Source organism: Hipposideros armiger, unplaced genomic scaffold, assembly GCF_001890085.2.
Source record: "Hipposideros armiger isolate ML-2016 unplaced genomic scaffold, ASM189008v1 scaffold_8, whole genome shotgun sequence".
Lineage (NCBI taxonomy): Eukaryota > Metazoa > Chordata > Mammalia > Chiroptera > Hipposideridae > Hipposideros > Hipposideros armiger.
The window spans coordinates 4,610,079-4,627,820 of NW_017731358.1; the positions used below are offsets into that span (position 1 = coordinate 4,610,079).

Genomic DNA, 17,742 nt, shown 5'->3' on the forward strand with positions numbered 1-17,742 from the left:
CTACCACACCTACTCCCTCGACAGCTACTACAACTGCAAGTCCTGTCACCCCTACCACACCTACTCCCTCGACAACTCCCATCGCTGCCACACCTACTACCGATGTTTCTTCAGTGACTTCTAACCATGTCACTTCATCAAAGACCAGCAGCCCAACTCCTGAGAGCAAAGGTAAGAGTGACTCCCTCAAAGGTGCCTCACTGAGGAGTCATAGCATTGTGGAGGACAGTAGGCAAAAATATTCTGCTGGGGTAAGGAAGTGGGTATAAAGAAACTCAAGTTTTCCTTGGATATGAACCCTTGTAATTAAAAAATCTGAGTCACAAAGGCTAATGGTGATGGCAGAGACCCTAAAAAATTACCCAGAGTTCCATTCTGTTCCCCTTTCCTTCCTGCCCATCCTACCTCAAGCTACTTGCCAGATGTGAAATATTTTGTGAACTTGGACTTTATGAAAGCTACTTCTCCACCTGTTCTCTCCCTAGGAGGTTTTTTGGAAATAGTTTCAGCTTGTCTGTGAAGACCAGGTCCAAATAAGCACCAACTGTTTAGCCCCACTGGTCTAGCTCCTTTACCTAAGGAAGGAGTAAGTTTTATCCTGGCTCCTTACCAGGTGTGATTGAAAAATAGGACACGTTTTGATGGTGGCTGGTCACAATTTGGAGTTGGAGCCAATTTTTGGAATTTGAGCCTGAGAGATAAAAAGCCAAACAACAGCAGTGCTCAAACAGTCCTAGACATGACCTGGGCCATTGTCTAAATGACAAATATTCTGGGGATACTAAGAGATGACAGTTGACCTCAAGCCAAAGTTGTTGAAACAAACCATTTGACTCATTTCTCAAAGCTTGGTCTAGAATAGGGGTCAACAAACTTATCAATAAAGGCAAACTAGTAAACATGTTAGGTTTTGTGGGCCACTATAGAGTCTCTCTTACAACTACTCCACTCTGCCATTTTAACATAAAAGCAGTCATAGTCAATATATAAATGAATGAACCTAGCTGTGTACTCATAAAACTGAATTTATAAAAACAGAATATTGACCAGATTTGGCTCATGAGTCATAGTTTGCCAATTCCTGGTCTAAAAGAATCCTCAAACCTAGGCTTGAAGGGTCTAGATAAACCCTGTCATTCTCACATAGGGGCATGGAGGCCCAGCAAGCCCAGCAACATGCCCAAGGTCAAAGAGCAAGTTGATGTCTCCCTACACTTATGTCTTGTGGCTTCCTCAATGTTCTTTGATAGATCTAAAAAGTGGATAGTTAAGCAAATAGAGCCAGAGCCTGTATCTAAGACCTGGGTCCTAGCTTTTCATGTTGGGAGGGGCCACTCTGAAGGCTAGGTCAAGCAGGACACAACTACATAATCAGCCCTCCTGGAATCAGGGAAGAGAGCTTTCTAACTCATTTCTTTTTTTCTTTTTCTTCATAAGGTATTTTTATTTCTTTATTATTGTTATTATTTTAATTATTATTTTTTATTGTGAAATGCACATTTTTTAGAATTAGTTTCAGCTGTACAACACAGTGCAATAGTTATACTTTTTACCCCTCGAGGTGAGAACCGCCCTCCCCCAATCCACTGCCCCACTCCCCTCCCCCAATATCATACATATCTATTACAATTCCCTTAACTCCAAAAAATATGGAATGCTTCACGAATTTGTGTGTCATCCTTGCGCAGGGGCCATGCTATCTTCTCTGTATCATTCCAGTTTTTTAGTATATGTGCTGCTGAAGTGAGCTCTCTAACTCATTCCTGCTTCCCCAGACACTCTGTTCTGGCTCTCTCACTAACTGTGGGGGATGGGGCAAGCCACCTTGTTCTGGCTTTCAGCTTACTCATCTGTATTAAGGTGTAACTGAACCAAATAGCCACCCAAACCTTCCAGCTGAAACATCCCCTGACTTTATTCCTGACACAAAGAACAAGTTGTCTGTCCTTTATTGCCAGAGAGGAAGCATTCCAGGAGTTATTTGTCTGGTGGATCCAAACTGGAGCTGCACTGTTTCTTCCCTACGATTTCCTATATCATCTTTGCAATGTGACTGAGGCTTTTTAAAAAAGCGCCATTTACTTCACTTAGCATATTGGCTCACACTTTGTCAGAGGGGTGACCCTTACTGTTGTTTATGAGTTACTGCACAATGCCTCCCTTTGGTCCCATGAAGCATTTTTTTAGCTGTTTAAAATAATATTTTAAAGTAGACTTTATTTTTTTAGTGCAGTTTGAGATCCACAGCAAAATCGAGAGGAAGGTACAGGGGTTTCTCATATACCCCCGAAGTTACATATGCATAGCCTCAGTCATTACCAACATCTCTCATCCAAGGGTACATTTGTTACAAGTGATGACACATCATAATCACGCATAGTCCACAGTTTACATCAGGGTTTACTGGGGGTGTCGGTACATTCTATGAGTTTTGGAAAATGGTATTCATGTATCTATCATTATAGTATCACATAGAATATTTCCACTGCCCTAAAAATCTTCTGTGCCCCACCTGTTCATCCTTGTCTTGCCCCAATCCCTGGCGATGACTGATTATTTTACTGTCTCAGAGTTTTGCCTTTTCCAGAATGTCATGTAGTTGGAATCACACAATATGTAGCCTCCTCACATTGGCTTCTTTCACTTAGCAATATGCATTTAAGTTACCTTCATATCTTTTCGTGGCCCGATTATGATTCAGTGCTGAAAAGCACTGAATAATGTTCTGTCATTCGTGTAACACAGTTTGTTTATCCATTCACCTACTAAAGGACATCTTAGTTGCTTTCAAGTTTTGGCAATTATAAATGAAGCTGTTACAAATATTTGCGTGTAGGTTTTTGAATGGACGTAAATTTTCAACTCCTTTGGGTAAATACCAAGGAGTGTGATTGCTAGATCCTATGGTAAGGATGTGTTTACTTTATAAGAAATCCCCAAACTGTCTTCCAAAATGGCTGCCATTTTCCATTCCCACCAGCTATGTGGCTCCGTATTCTCATCAGCACTATTTTATTTTATATTTTTAAATAAAACTAAATCAGGTCCATAGTTATGGAAAAAGAAGCTTAAACAGAGGAAAAGTATATGCAGTAAAAACTAAATCTTCCTCCCATCCTAAATCCCTAAGACCCAGACTGCCAGTTTCCTTCCCCAGGGGCCAGTACTGTGGCCAGTTTCTTGCATCTCCCTCCAGAGATAATATAAACATACATATTTGTGTATTTGTGTATATTCCCCCCTTTTTTAATCACAAAAGAGAGCATGTTATATACATTGTACCTTATATGTATTTTTTAATCTATTTCTATCTATAGGTTCATAAGCATTCAGACAGCTCTGAAGGTTGTCAGACATTTAATTTATTCAGAAATCAAAGCTCAGAATCATTTCATTTGTCAGAGATGAAGAAAATGGCCAGCCAACATCACCCTTTGGCCACTGACCTAACTTTCCTCCCTGGATCCCATCAGGTCTCTAGAGATAGGACAGATACTGCACCCCACCTGGGCTGGGCATCCTGCCCAGTGGTGTGGGAACAATTGCAATATTATTCTCACCATTTATTCAAGTTGTTCACTCAGAAAGCCAGAGTAGAGTGTCCTTTCCTCAATTCCTCTTAGAATTTTCACTGAATTAATCTACACTCTCCCTTTAACATCTCTTTCTTTTCTTCATGAATCTGTATACCACATATGCTAACTAGAATATAACCTCTAGTTTCTTTTTGGAGTTTCTTGCCTGTTCCTCCCTATAAGACAGTTATTTATACCTTCCTAAACATGTGCTGCTTTCTCTAAAATGGTTCTGGGGAGCTCTATCTAGTGTTAGAGGATCAGACATCAAGGTTCCGGAGGCTCCTTAGGATCCAAAGGTTCCTGACTCCTTGAAATTAGAAGACTGCTCTGAGCAGACTCTTCCCCACCAACCTCTGACCTTTACTGTTGACAAGCACTTGGTTCCAGAATTTCAGCAACAAACTCCCTAGATACACAAGAAAATATGTACTTGTTTCTAGCTCTTCTAAGCATGTGCCCTGGAATAATACAACCAAGGAATAGAAAGTGCCCCAGGAGGGAGGCGTGAAAATGTAAAAGTTATGTTTCTGGGTGTTATTTGTTGTTCTGTTTTCATCTTTTTCTGCTCTACCTCAGGTCCTTGCCAAAAATATTCCTGTAGCGATGGCTCTTCGTGTGTTGACCTGAATAAGACACATATTTGCCTGTGTATAGATGGATATTACTATAATTCTTCCAAATGCAATAAAGGTGAGTTACAAAGGATGAGCCATGCAGAGCTGCATCTAATACCTAAAGTGGAATTGAAAACTTAAAATAATGGCAAAAAGAGCTTCCAGAATACTAGAGGTAGAGGAAAATTTGGAGGTAACAAAGGCCAGCAAAAGAGAAAAATGGCTTTTGCCTTTGTCTCAGTGGAGCCAAATGTGATAGGAAATTGGCCAAGTCAGATATGTAAGCTAGTCCTGAAGGAATGGGAGTGGATGTGTCCCTTCACTTTATCTGTTAAAGGGAACGATGCCACAAGGACAAAATGAGAATGATAGACGTCGAAGGTCCTGGAAAAGTACAAAGACTGCACAAATACAAAGCAGTGCTATTACATAGGGACAATGACGTAGAATAAGGGGATATGCCTAAGACCACATGGTTAGACAAGTCTGGGAGCCTGGGCTTCTAACCTTGGTTCAGTTCTGTCATAAGATTTGCTTGCTCCATAACAACAAACCCCATTTTTAAAAACTTAAGAGCCTCTCAGCTCTAGAAATGGACTTTTGGAGTAAATTGCCATAAACTTGACATACTACTTTTTTGGTTAGATCAGTTGGGTGCTATCAAGGTCCAAGTCTGTTTCCTGTGTTATAAATTATTATCTGTTTCATGAATGAGAAATATCCCCACTTGCCAGAGTAGATCAATTGTATAGGAAACAAATGTATATTATTGTCCACAGGGATTAGAGATATTTCAAAAGCCAAAATGGTGTTCTTATTTTTAGCACTAATAATCTCATTTCTGGGGATCCACTCTAAGTAAATGGCCCCCAATATAGAAATGCTTAGGCATGAAGATGTTCATTGCAGCCTCCCCCCCCCCACCTTTTAAATAATTAAAAGTGCTAAAAGCAAAAAAAGGACTACATCAATGAAGGAAATATATATATATGTCATAGAATATTATGCAGCTTTTAAAAATGATAGTTATGAAGACTATCCCAAACCATGATAGGTAATGGCTTGGGAAAATACTTATTATGTAATAATAAGTAAAGAAGATTCATATATAAACTTGGAATTATAATGATATAAACTTGGCATAGGAAAAAAGGAGCTGGGAGACATACAAGTTTCCCCCACTAACTGAAAATAGACCATTCCTGTGAAACCTTTTGTAAGCTGAAACGTTTTGTAAGCTGAAATGGTATAACGTGAAGCAGCAATTACCTTAGGACACATCGTGCTAACAGATGCACAAAATAAATCTAGATAAGGCACAGGTGCTCACAAGCAGAATTCAAAGCTATGGTGGCTTAATGCCGAGACGCTGGGTGTGGTTCCTGGGAAAGGAGCTGGCGGGACCACTCTCACTGCTCAGGGTGTGCTGCCTCGATAACAGCTCGCTGCAAAACAAACGCTGAATGCTGTTTTCAATTTTCACCTTTTTTCATAAAACCAAAAACTCTCTTCAGGTGTCTTTTAATTAGCAAAAACAGGTAGTAATGTAGGTCTTTTGTAAAAGTGAAGTGGCATAAAGCAAGCTTTTGAAAAGTGGGGGATCCCTTATACCAAAATAAAAATGGTGGTGTTAGGTTGGGTAGGATTTTGGATAACATTTTTCATATTTCCAGGCTCCCTGTAGTATCATCCTATATTGTTTAGAATTTTTAAAATGTATGTTTTAAACAAAATGAAAAGGACCCTCTTTCCATTGAAACATTACAGAAAGATTCTGCTTGAATTTCAGGAAAGACATTCCCTGGAATAATTACAGTAACCGTAACAGACACAACTGACTTGAAAAATACAATGTCTAAAGCCTATGAAGAACTACATACAAAAGTTATTGGATTTGTAAGTATCTTCCAACCTTCCTTTATGTACAAGCGTTCTTCATTCTAACACCAAGTTGCAGAGCATAGGGCTGGAAATTCAGGTGGTCCATGCTGGTATAGCTGTTCCAGCTGTTCAAGTAGTGAAATACACCCTTACTGGTTGGCAAACAGCAGCTGTCCTGAGAGCCCTGGGTGCCACTACTGCCCGGTGGCCCAAGCCCCTCCCCTGGGATCCCTGGCTCCTGCACCTCTAAGTGACGCCGGTCTCAGCAGAGGTCCTTAAGAAGCTTCCCCCAGCCACGCCATACTCGTTGTTATATAAGCTACCATAATATTTTTAAACGGACAGGTAAATATAATGATGTTCTAAAATAAATTATTTCCACAGAACTAAAGAGAAAAAATTTTAAAGATTTTTTTTTCTTTTGACATTCCAACTTGCATATATTTCTGTACTAGTATGACTTCTTTCTTAAGGTCTGGAAGAGGAATTCCATCTGAATTGACATCTGTTACTTTTCTTCCCCTATTGTCAAAACTGTCAAAATGAACAACTTCATTTCATTTTGATTATTGTGTGTGAGTGGGTCAGCACGAGATCTCCATTCTAAAACCACAGATGATTGACATGGAAGGACTTGTGGAGGGCACCCAGCCAATGCTTCTCAAAGTTTAATAAGACTTTAAAACCTAAAGTCTTATTCTATGATAATGTCTTTTAACTCAGAATTATATCATTACAAAAGAGTTTTGTTATTGGAATTGGTAAAATGTAAAAAATGATCATCCAAATGATTTTACAGATTGTACTGACAGAACTAGTGCCGATGATGGAACAGCTGGTGCCTGGCACTGCTGGGATAAACAACATGGCTGCCGTTTCCCAGGACTTGTCCTGGCCCCTTTGTCATACCACCTGTGCACGATGGGCCAGCTGGCCATGACGTCTTCTCTTATCCTGGATCTGTGTTCCTATTTGCCAGCTTCGATGATAAATAATCAGTACATTGAAGAAGGCAACCTCAATATGTTCCTATTTCCAGGGAGCCCCTTTGTTGTCTCGTATGGCTTTCCTGAGCACTGGCCACCGTGGCCACTACTTTTCCCAAATTTGCTTTGGGTCTGAGTGTCCCAAAGCCCCCACCAGCTAAAAGGGTCTTCAGAGACCCTTTTAGAGACTTGATCTCAGTCAGGCCTTGATGGTCCCAGGGGGACCAGGGAGGGGATAGAGCATCCTTATAATTTCTAAGAGACTGTTTATCCAAAAGGGATATGCCAGAACTCCCTTGCAACTCCTAGAGATAGGAAAATAGAGACTGTTCGTTTCCTTCAAGGTCCTCTTAGCAGACTTTGTAGCTGGAGCAGTCCCAGTTCAGGCCTTGAGAACTCTCCCAGGGTCCATTTTCTACACAGCTAGATCCAAATGGATAGTCCGCAGAGGGATTTGGAGTTCCCTTTTTGCATGCTGTGCCTGACATTTTATGTGTAATGTTTCTAATTCTCCAAATAGCCCCATGGGGAAGATAATACTAGGGTGCCTGTTTTGTGGATGAGGCAGTCGGAGGTCAAGAAAGTGGAGTAACTGACTGAAGGCCACCTAGCTGATGAGGGAGGAGGTTGGATTTCAACCCGGATCCGCCTGACCACAGAGCTGCTTCACCTCCTCACCACCTGGCTCTGCTGCGCAGTGGAGGCCGGGCAGGCCTGCTCGGATAACACCTACCTTCTTGCCCAGCCTTACTTATAACTTTTCAGACTTAGAAATGTTGGATATCCCAACATTCTCAATGGTGACCCAGAAGAGAGAGGAAAAAAAAAAAAGGAAACACTTTCTTCTATGCCAGATGCTAATTTCACAATCTCTTCTTTGAAATTAAGACAATTAAATGGGCAGTGGTCATTAGGGGAGCTGAAGGGACCTTGGAGGTTGTCCAGGGAACTTGTTTCTAAATTGATTCCCAGTGACCTGATGGTTTACAGAAACACCAGCTATTCCTAATATTTAAAAGAATTAAAAGGAATTTGGACATATTCTGGATATAAGGCTACCCAGACTAACAAGAGCATTAAATTTATTTGAATTTGGCTAGAATAAAAGAGAAATTATTTAACATCTTTTTATGTGACATTGGTTGCCATGGTCTTTTAAAATGTGGGGTCCCCAGGGGGAGAAAAATAACAAAAAAAATCATGGATTGTAAAAAGGTTGCACCAACCCAGTTCAACACTCATACAATAAATATGGAGACTGGTGCCCAATGAGGGGAAGACATGTCCAAGGTCATGTCTTTCACATTTAAAATTCATTCATTCATCAGTCAAACCACGTTTATTGATGTTTTCCTGGGGGTTGCCCTATGCTGAGGGCTGTAGGGTGGGAGTGGAGGAGGTTGTGTCATAAGAAAGAAAAACACAAATCCTATTCTTGGTATCAAAGAACTTATGTTCTAACAGGGACCTTCAGCCCACCTCCACCTCACCCCTGCCAGAAGTCCCAGCTTTATCTCTGGCTACTTCTCTACACCTATCTAGAGTTGTCCCTGCTCTTAGAACACAACTAAAGCCTAATAAGATCCATCTGCTCTGGAGCCCCTTCCAGCACACAAAGCTGTGTATCATATATTCCATCTCATTTTATACACATTATAGCCCTCCATGGTAGAAATTACTGCTATCTCAAGCTTTCCAGTGAGCAAAGTAAGGTTCAAAGAAAAATTATGCAAATTATGGAAGAGACGTTCTTTGAACTGCCCTGGTAGATCCTATCACCCTATGGCACTTACCTGTCTCGATCTCATGCTGTAGTCCCCTATTTGATCACAGGGCTGGGTCTGCCCATTTTTTAAATCTCTTAGTACCCTGGCATAATTCCTTGAGCAAGGTAGGCAATGAAAGAAATAAATGTTCCTTGGGTAAATTGATGCATGCATGAAACATGCACATAGAGAAGTCTAACAAAAATGTGGAGCTTTATCATACTTTGAAAAGACAAACTTAATATGTTAGTCACCTCAAGTTTTAAGAATATGATCATTAATTTGGCTAAGTATTTGAGGTTTCCACCTTTTTCTTGGATAATGCTGACGTATATCAAAATCTTACTGTTTTACAGCAAAAATTACTGAAAGGTATTATTAGAGAGCATGTCAAAAATAAATAACTTGCTGTGATGAACTATGTATATTTATATACAGTTTAGAAATGTATTTATGTTAAAACCTAGGCACAGTGTCACGTTTCCCCCCTCTTTGTAGTTGTTATTAAATCTGTTCTTCTCCCCCACAGTTTCAAGATGTATTTGTCAATTTGGATTATGGACAAACTGTAATCCATAATGTAAGGTAAGTTTGCTATGTACTGATGGGGTACTTTGGAGGCAGGTGTGCATTTGCCTAATTTCTGGTCTTCTCTTGAGTCTCCTGTGCATCACAAAGGCCCTCCAGTGGGAAGTCACAGGCCAAGAAGAGGTATCAGTCTGATGTCACACATACCTTGGCCTGGATGGACAGAGTGTAGTCTGGGGATGGCAAGACGTTGTCTGTGATTAGCTATTCAATAATCTGCACACATGGTCCAGTGCATCCCCTGGATCAGTTTGTTTGGTTTGATTCCTTGGCTTCAAAACACACATGGTCGGTCCCTGGAATGTACATTTCAGGGGGCCAAGAGGGGAATAAGTGGCTCATGGCCATCTCTTCCCTCATCTTGGGGCAGTGAGGGAGATAAGAACACCCAAGTCTCACACCGGGCTATTGAAGGGCCAGTAGCAAGTTCTATCTGCAGTAAGAACAAGCATTTATTGAGTATATCAATATGCAATGACCAGGGCTGAGTGCCATTTAGGGACCAAAGAGGCAAAAGATTCTCAAGAAGTCAGTGATTCCATTTCGGCCAACTGCTGCAGTCTGAGGAAAGAGTGCTTTAAGATGAAGGAAGCTGTGCAGAAAAGGCAACCCTGGTGTATTCATATTTTATGGGTTTTGTTATTGCATCTATCTTTATAAGCTTAGTTAAATTCTTTGTGGAATAAGATACAATAAATATTTATACCTATAAATTCAGAGAAGGTCTCCTGTAGGTGAGTTTTGAGATTGGTGGTTCATGAGAAGCAAGTGTGATTGGCAGCCAGGTGACCAGCAGGCAGATTAAAGGGAGGCACAGGTCCCACAAAGTGAGGGGCAGGCAGCAGGCAGAGAGGCTGGGCCCCAACCCCGAGGCTCTGAAGCTGCGGTTCACAGTAGACAGTTGCTGGAGGGCTAGGCATTGTTTCCGGACATTCACTTTGGGTTAGGGGGCGACAGGGGGCTCATGCATTGAGCACGACTGCATGAAACAGGAACAGTGAGGAGTGATGGCTTCAGCCAAATCTGTACCTGGGTTTGGCACTCCCTCCTGCATGAATGGGCAGGAGTTTTAACCTCTCTGAACTTTTGTTACCTCATCTGTATATCTGGGATAATCTGGTCAACTTTCCTGGAACCTTGGAAGGTATAAATGCGATAACATTTGAAAGATCCCCTGCACACAGTGCCTGGCACATAGATGATTTCAACATGTGCCAGTTCCCATCTTGTTTGCCTTCCAGAACATGGGACCCTACAAGTGTGAGGGAGAGCTGTTTCCACAAGGTCGTCTCTGACACCGCAGCGCTTCTTTCATTCTTACAGAGTTACTTAAAGGAGCCAGGGGTGTTTGGAGACAACCTTTCACCTGTGAGCTCAGTATCCTGGCAAGAAACTAGATCCCCCATGGGGGCCATGGCAAGGCGAACGGACCTTTGTCTCACCTAGAAGACATTTCTTAGGCTCCAGTCTAATGCTTTCTCCTTTGAATCCCCACGATCTTTATCAACTGTACAAATGTTGAAGTTGGAAGGATACTCAGAATTTCTCGAACTCTCAAATCTCTCTTTGGACAGAGGTGGAAACTCAGGCTCAGAGAAGCTGTGACTGGTCTTGGGCCACAAAAGATGGTGGCGATCTTGGGTCTATATCTCAGGTCTCTTAACTCCAAGTTTAGTGCTCTAGCCATTTATACTGTACCTTTTTGTGTCACTTAAGTACACAGTGGCTCCCTTAATTCATGAGTATAATGTTTTGCCTTCTAAATTGGAGTGTAAGTTAGTAGATTCTTTGAATGAATTAATATGGATGGCATTTCTTTCCTAGCCTCACTGCAAAATTACACCATGGTTCTGGTCACTTTGTAGCTGATAAAGAATAACTTGTATCAAGAACCCCTTTCTCACTGCCCTCTACCTTCCTTGCCACCTCTGAATCCTATCATGAATGAATCATGGGAGACAATTTAAAAATGAGAATGCTGAAGCCATTTTGTTTTTTGGGACTCTCTTTTGAGGTGATGGTTCCTAAAAACAGAATTTGGTTAAGGTTTTGGATTATCTTGGTTGTTCTGAAAAACCAACATGGCTGTAAACATTTCCTAAGTAGGCTGGCTATGTTTTCAAGCTTCTGTATGTAGTCAGACATCAAAATGGAGTAGACAAAAAATAAAAAAACTGGACAGGAAAAATATATCCTGAGTCTTAAAAACACACAGCCACCAATCAAATAGGGAGGGAATTTTTAAAAGTCCTTTTGTTTCTCTCTCAGTGGTTGTATCACTTGATTTGTTTTGGGCAACAATAGAATTGGAACTCGGCCCAACTGTTCTCAGGGCTGCAAACTGTAGTGCTGATTAGAGAGAGAGATTCTTACAAGGTCTTGTTCATAGCAGACACTCACTATTTGGTGATATGATTTGGTATTCTATGCTCATATTTCCCACAGCCCCATCTCTCCCTGTGTCGGTTCTCCTCTGGGTCATGTGTACCCAGGCCCAGTCACATACCCACTTTGCCTGCTGACTCCCTTGGCCTTTTCTGAGAATGACCCCGACTCTGTGTTTGATAACTGTTTTCTCTGTGCGCAGGGAGAAACACATGCCTCTCTGTCTCTCTTAAGTTTTTAACAGCTCAGCAAGAGGCTGATTCTTGATTTTCTACAGAAAATGACAACTTACTATTTTGGATATTACTTGTTCTACTTCTGGTTAGTCCCAGGCTCCATGATCCTAAAAATGATTGTTCACAATTTTTCTGAGTATCCTCCAACGGGATATTGTTTTAGCCTTAGATTTCCTCTGAACACACATTGAATCGAGATCTCCAGGCCTATCAATTGCTGTCTTATTGAAGCCCCAGGCCTCCATATTGGGGCCCCAATTGTGGATATAGGACTGTGGGCCAGAGCTAGAACTGGGCGACTTGGGAGTCTGGCAGGTTTAAAGACCAATTTGTTGATGCTTGTGTTCAATTCACCAAATGATGGGTTCATTTCGTTTTTAGAATACCTCCTTCAGCAAGATCTGAAATGCGTGCTGATGGCAAGGATGTCAGTGTAACAGTAGTAAACCTTTTTGCAGAAAACACTGCAGAAAATGAGATGACTGTATCTCGTGCAATTGAAAAAGCAATTAACAGCAGCTCTTCTGTCATTACAGGATATGTTGGTAAGTAGTAAATAATTTTATTCAAAGTTTACCTAAAGACTTACCTACCTTTTTCTAAACTTTTCCATTGTATGTGAGAAGGGGGAAAGAAGAACTGGGTGACTGAATCGACTGATGTCTCCAAGTTTCCTTTTAACCAGTCCATTCTTCCTCCCTTTCTTCTCTCACTTGGCTTCTACTCTTCTTCCAACGATCTCCCAAGTCATCAAACTGACAGGTTGGTTCTCTTTTTGGAAGGCAGTCTTGGACAAATAGTCTCTGGACAAGGAAAGGTGAAGCAAGGTGAAACAAGAGGGCTTTATACCAAGCTATAGCCCAAACAATTAGAGGAAGTTTTACCTATCCTGCTTCCCCGTTAGGCCAACACACACTTCCATGGCATAGTTATAACAATTCATTTTTGCTGTTACAAACCACCCCAAAACTTAGCAGTCTAAAACAACAACCACTTATTTATTGCAATGCCATCATTCCATGGATCAGAATCTGGGCTGGGCTCAGCTGGGCAGTTCTGCTGATCTAGGCTGGGCTTGGCTGATCTCTGCTGGGCTCACTTAAGCAATTGCTGTTAGCTGCTGGGTAGGTCAGCTGGGGACTGACTGATCTAAGATGGTTCAGCTGATTGGTTTGTCTCTGCTCCATATGGTCTCTCATTCTCCAGTGGGCTAGTCCTAAAGGGTTTCAAGAGCAGCAAGAGGGTAAGTTTCAAAGCATAGGTATTTCTCAAGTCTCTGCTTATGTCATATTTACAACTGTCCTGATGGCCAAAACAATTCACATGACCAAGCACAGTGTGGCAGGCACTGCCAAAGGGCATGGATACAGGAAGGCATGAATAAATGGACACTATTACTATAATCAACCCATTACGGCATTCATCGGAAGTTCCTCATCTCAGAGATACCTGCTAGGGCCAGCTCTGGTGGAAGCTTTGTGCAACTGGTTCTCAGTCCTGGTTGCCAAACCCAAATGCCCCTGTTAAGGCACAATTGACCTGACTTTTCTGTAGCATCTGACACTGGTACCCCTCCCTTTCTGAAGTCCTCTTTTCCCCGGGACTCCACCCACCATTCTCGTCATCCCCTTCCTCCCTCCCTCATTCTTTTTTCCTTTTTTTTTGATCCTTCTAAGACTCCTTCTTTAGTCTCTTAAATTTTTGCTTTTTAATGATTGTAACCTCATTGGCCTAGTGTGCAAAACTTATATCTCTTTCTGAAAATATAAACAAATCCTGTTCATTTATGGTTCTTCAGCACCTTTTCTCTTTCTTCAAGAATACACAAAGATTCTCACTATTCCCGCAGGACCTGGAATGTAAATGCTGTATGATAAAACACTTAAAATTCTATCAGAAAAGATGGGGACTCCCCTGTACTCTTCCCTTTCCTTGGGCTGCAGTCACGTTAGCCATGGCCATTCAACTCTTTTCTATCTAAGTATTATTTCCTGACAGAAAGGACTGGAGAAAAATAGGTGTGGAGCCGTTCTGTCTTTCTCATGTTATCCATCAACATTACACGGACCAGGCCTGGCCTTTTCATGAGCCCCTATAGCATGGAAACACACACACACACACACACACACACACACACACACACACACATCCATTTGTTTGCCCACTTTTCCATTTTAACTCTTTGCTCTTTGTTGTTGGATTTTTGTTGTTGTGATTTTGAGTTTTGTTTGTAGCAACCCTGAGCTCATTTGGTGCTCTAGACTTTGTCACATTTTCAATATTCTGTCATTGGTTTTGGGACTTTCTTTCCATATTTTGTATATGCCTTTCACCTGACAGCTTTCCCTACAAACCATGCCAGTTTCTTAAATTACCTGACCCTCTCCCCCACTTTTTTTTCATTGCTTATTTAGCAGCTGCACAGTTAGAATTACATTTTCAGAGCTTCTGATATTCTTGAACTATTTCCAGAGTCTCATGCCACATAATTACACCTTTTCCTTTCTGAACATTTCCATATATACTCCATCAAAGTCATACTCCTCTCTCTGGCTATCACTTAGTCCTTATCTTCCAAGGGACCCATCACTTCTACTTGCCAATCAGTTTCTCTTTGGGTCAGAATTTGGTGCAGAGTAGCAATTCATGCAGGCAGAACCTGTACTCCCTGGAAGATGAAATTGTCAGCAAGGCAAGACAAACCTTATCACACACTGCTCTTTGGCTAGATGGGACTTCTAGCAAGTGTGAGGAAATTGAGGGTCCACATGAGCATGGAGACTGACCACTCCGAGTGGTTGCCCGCTGAAGATAACTAGTGCATTCTTCAAGACAAAGTTGCAGTCCCCTATGCAATTCTCTCATTTAGGCTCTCCTTAGTAATTGCCTTGGCTATAAGCCCGGCATACTTGAAGCCATTTGGTCTCAGCGCTGAGAATTGCTCTTCTCAATATCTGACAACTTCTCTCAACATCGCTCTACTCTGAGACCAGGCATGCGCTCTTAAATACATTAATAAGTTACCAAATGGTACCAGCTAGAGGTGTCCACAAGAGCACGAACTGCCCAGCAAATGAAGGGAGAGGCTCAGAACTTTTAGAGAGAAACACCTTTTCCTGCTTACCTGCTTTTGCTGCAAAGACAGATTCTTTCTTCTGTGTCAAAAGTTGTAGACTCTCTTTCTCTAGACTTTTAACAGGAGGCATTTTTAAATGGTAGGTGATGAAGGAAAGTTTGTTATAAGTCTGGGGTGTTTAGGAGAGAGTAGCCACATAATTGTTCTACCTTCTCCTATTCTCTCTCCCTCTCGTCTAGTCTTAGATTCATCTTTTTGTTCCTAATGCCTTCCAACCTAACTAGATTACCATTCTTTTTAAAATTTATTTTTCAATTACAGTTGACATGTAATATTATATTAGTTTCAGGTGTACAACATAGTGACTAGACATTTATATAACTTATGAAATGATCACCCTGATAAGTCTAGTACCCACCTGATGCCATACATAGTTATTACAATATTATTGACTATATTTCTTGTGCTGTACTTTACATTCCCATGACTGTTTTTATAACTGGCAATTTGTACTTCTTAATTCCTCTCACCTTTTTCACCCAGTCCTTTTTTCACCCAATCCCGCTCCCATCTGGTAATCATCAATTTGTTCTCTGTGTTTATGAGTTTGTTTCTGTTTTGTTTGTTCATTTATTTTGTTATTCCACATATACACGAAATTATATGGTATTTGTCTTTCTCTGTCTGATTTATTTCACTTAGCATAATACCCTCTAGGCCTATCCATAGTGTCACAAATGGCAAGCTTTCATTCTTTTTATAGCTAAGTAATATTCCATCGTATAAATATACCACATCTTCTTTATCCATTCTAGACTAACATCTTAAAAGATTGCTTTCTGATGCCATGCTTCTGCTCAAAATCTACCAATGGATTCTCAGGCTTATAGGATAAAAGTCAATGTGCTTAGCCTGGCATTTAAACCCTGCTATACCTGTGAATGAACAAAAGAATGATCATTTGTTGAGGCTCCTGTAGTAGGCACTTGCATTTACATTAGCTCATTCAATTCTCACAACAGTCATGTGAAACAAGAATCATTAGCCCTGTTTTATAGATGGAAGGGACTTGGGCCCATCAAAAATCAAATGATCAAACAGAGAGAGCCCATATCCAATAAATACCTGAGCCAAGAATTTTCTACTTTCTTCCGCTTCACCACACTGCCTTTCCCCCACCCAAATACATACAACTCCACTTCTTCCTGACAAGAATTTTTTGCTTCTTTTCATGCCTTGTTTACTCTACTTAGAAAGATTTTGCTTCTCCTTTGACTGTTCAAATCTTCCCTGTCTTTCAAGATAGCCCAAGTTCTAGCTCCTCCATGATGTTACCTTTAACTACTCGAGTTCCTGAATTCCCATTGAACTTAAAGTCTGGATTATGAGTTGCCTGAAACAACTCTCTATGGGTTCAGATGTAGAACTCTACAAAGACGGGACCCAAAAGTTATGTAGCTACTATGTCCCTTGTGGAACCCAGCACAACATTAGGAGCAAAATAGATATTGGACTTGAACATAATTGCACTACATTGCACTGAATTAATTTGAATTGAATAATGTAAGGAAATCATCATGGAAGAGAAGATTGGGGAGTTGGATTTCAGAATCCCAGATTTTCATTATGTTAAATCCCAAAACTTATTAAAAGGCAATTATAACAATAATAGAATGGGGTGCTTTCACAAATTGCTTTATCCATATTGTCTTGCTGATTACACTTTTGAATTATTTGTGGCCCTCAGAGCAAAATCGGTGTGACTTTTATGGTTGTGTAAACGATATGCAAGATAACTGTACCAATGGTTTCCTATGTCAATGCAAGAACGGGCTGGAAAGACCAAACCCACAGACCCCTGTGTGTCTTGGTAAGTATTCCACCTGCTTCTAAATGTTCTTCAACACTCCTACTCTCTCTCCTTTCACCTTTGCAAAATACAAACTTTACTGCTCAAGTGTCCATATGCATTTCAGAGTCTGAGGTATATGAATTTTGACTTTAGACATATGGACCTGAAGTGTGGTCTTGGCTGTGAACTAGTAAGGCAGCCCATGTGCAGCTTCACTGGGGGGCATGTCGTGTGTACAGCCAATGAGCACCTCGTTTTACCTGGAAAAAGAATTGTGAAAAAAATTGTATTCTGTGATATGCAAGGTCGGACAATTAAGTTTGCAAACTCATCCTAGAAAAAGTGCTACATACCTCATTGTCAAATATCACTACGGTCACCTTTGAAGTACTCCCCTTGGGAAGCTATGCACCGATGCCAGTGTCTAGTCCACCCTTCAAAGCAATTTTGAAACTTTTTCTGGAATGGCCACCAGGGCTGTTGTTGTATTACCCTTGATGTCCTGAATGTCATCAAAATGTATTCCTTTCAGTATTTCCTTTATCTTTGGGTAAAGAAAGAAGTCATTGGGGGTCAGATCAGGTGAGTAGGGAGGGTATTCCAATACAGTTGTTTGTTTGTTTACTAAAAACTCCCTGGCTAAAAACTGGCTAAAAACTCCCTCACAGACAGTGCCGTGTGAGCTGGTGCATTGTCGTGATGCAAGAGCCATGAATTGGTGAAGAGTTCAGGTCGTCTAACTTTTTCATGCAGCCTTTTCAGCACTTCCAAATAGTAAAC

At 41.0% G+C, this 17,742-nt stretch overlaps 1 protein-coding gene across 1 annotated transcript in view; it reads left to right on the plus strand.

Moving 5' to 3' along the window:
* Positions 1–11: 11 nt before the first annotated feature.
* MUC13 (mucin 13, cell surface associated) overlaps positions 12–17,742 on the plus strand; it is a gene marked incomplete at its 5' end in the record, with an annotated part of 25,107 nt that continues 7,376 nt past the window's right edge. Inside the window, 6 exons of the mRNA XM_019650915.1 lie at positions 12–171; positions 4,155–4,268; positions 5,982–6,088; positions 9,355–9,410; positions 12,416–12,579; positions 16,858–16,980. Coding sequence (XP_019506460.1) covers positions 12–171; positions 4,155–4,268; positions 5,982–6,088; positions 9,355–9,410; positions 12,416–12,579; positions 16,858–16,980 — 724 coding nt within the window. The remainder of the gene's footprint in view (positions 172–4,154; positions 4,269–5,981; positions 6,089–9,354; positions 9,411–12,415; positions 12,580–16,857; positions 16,981–17,742) is intronic.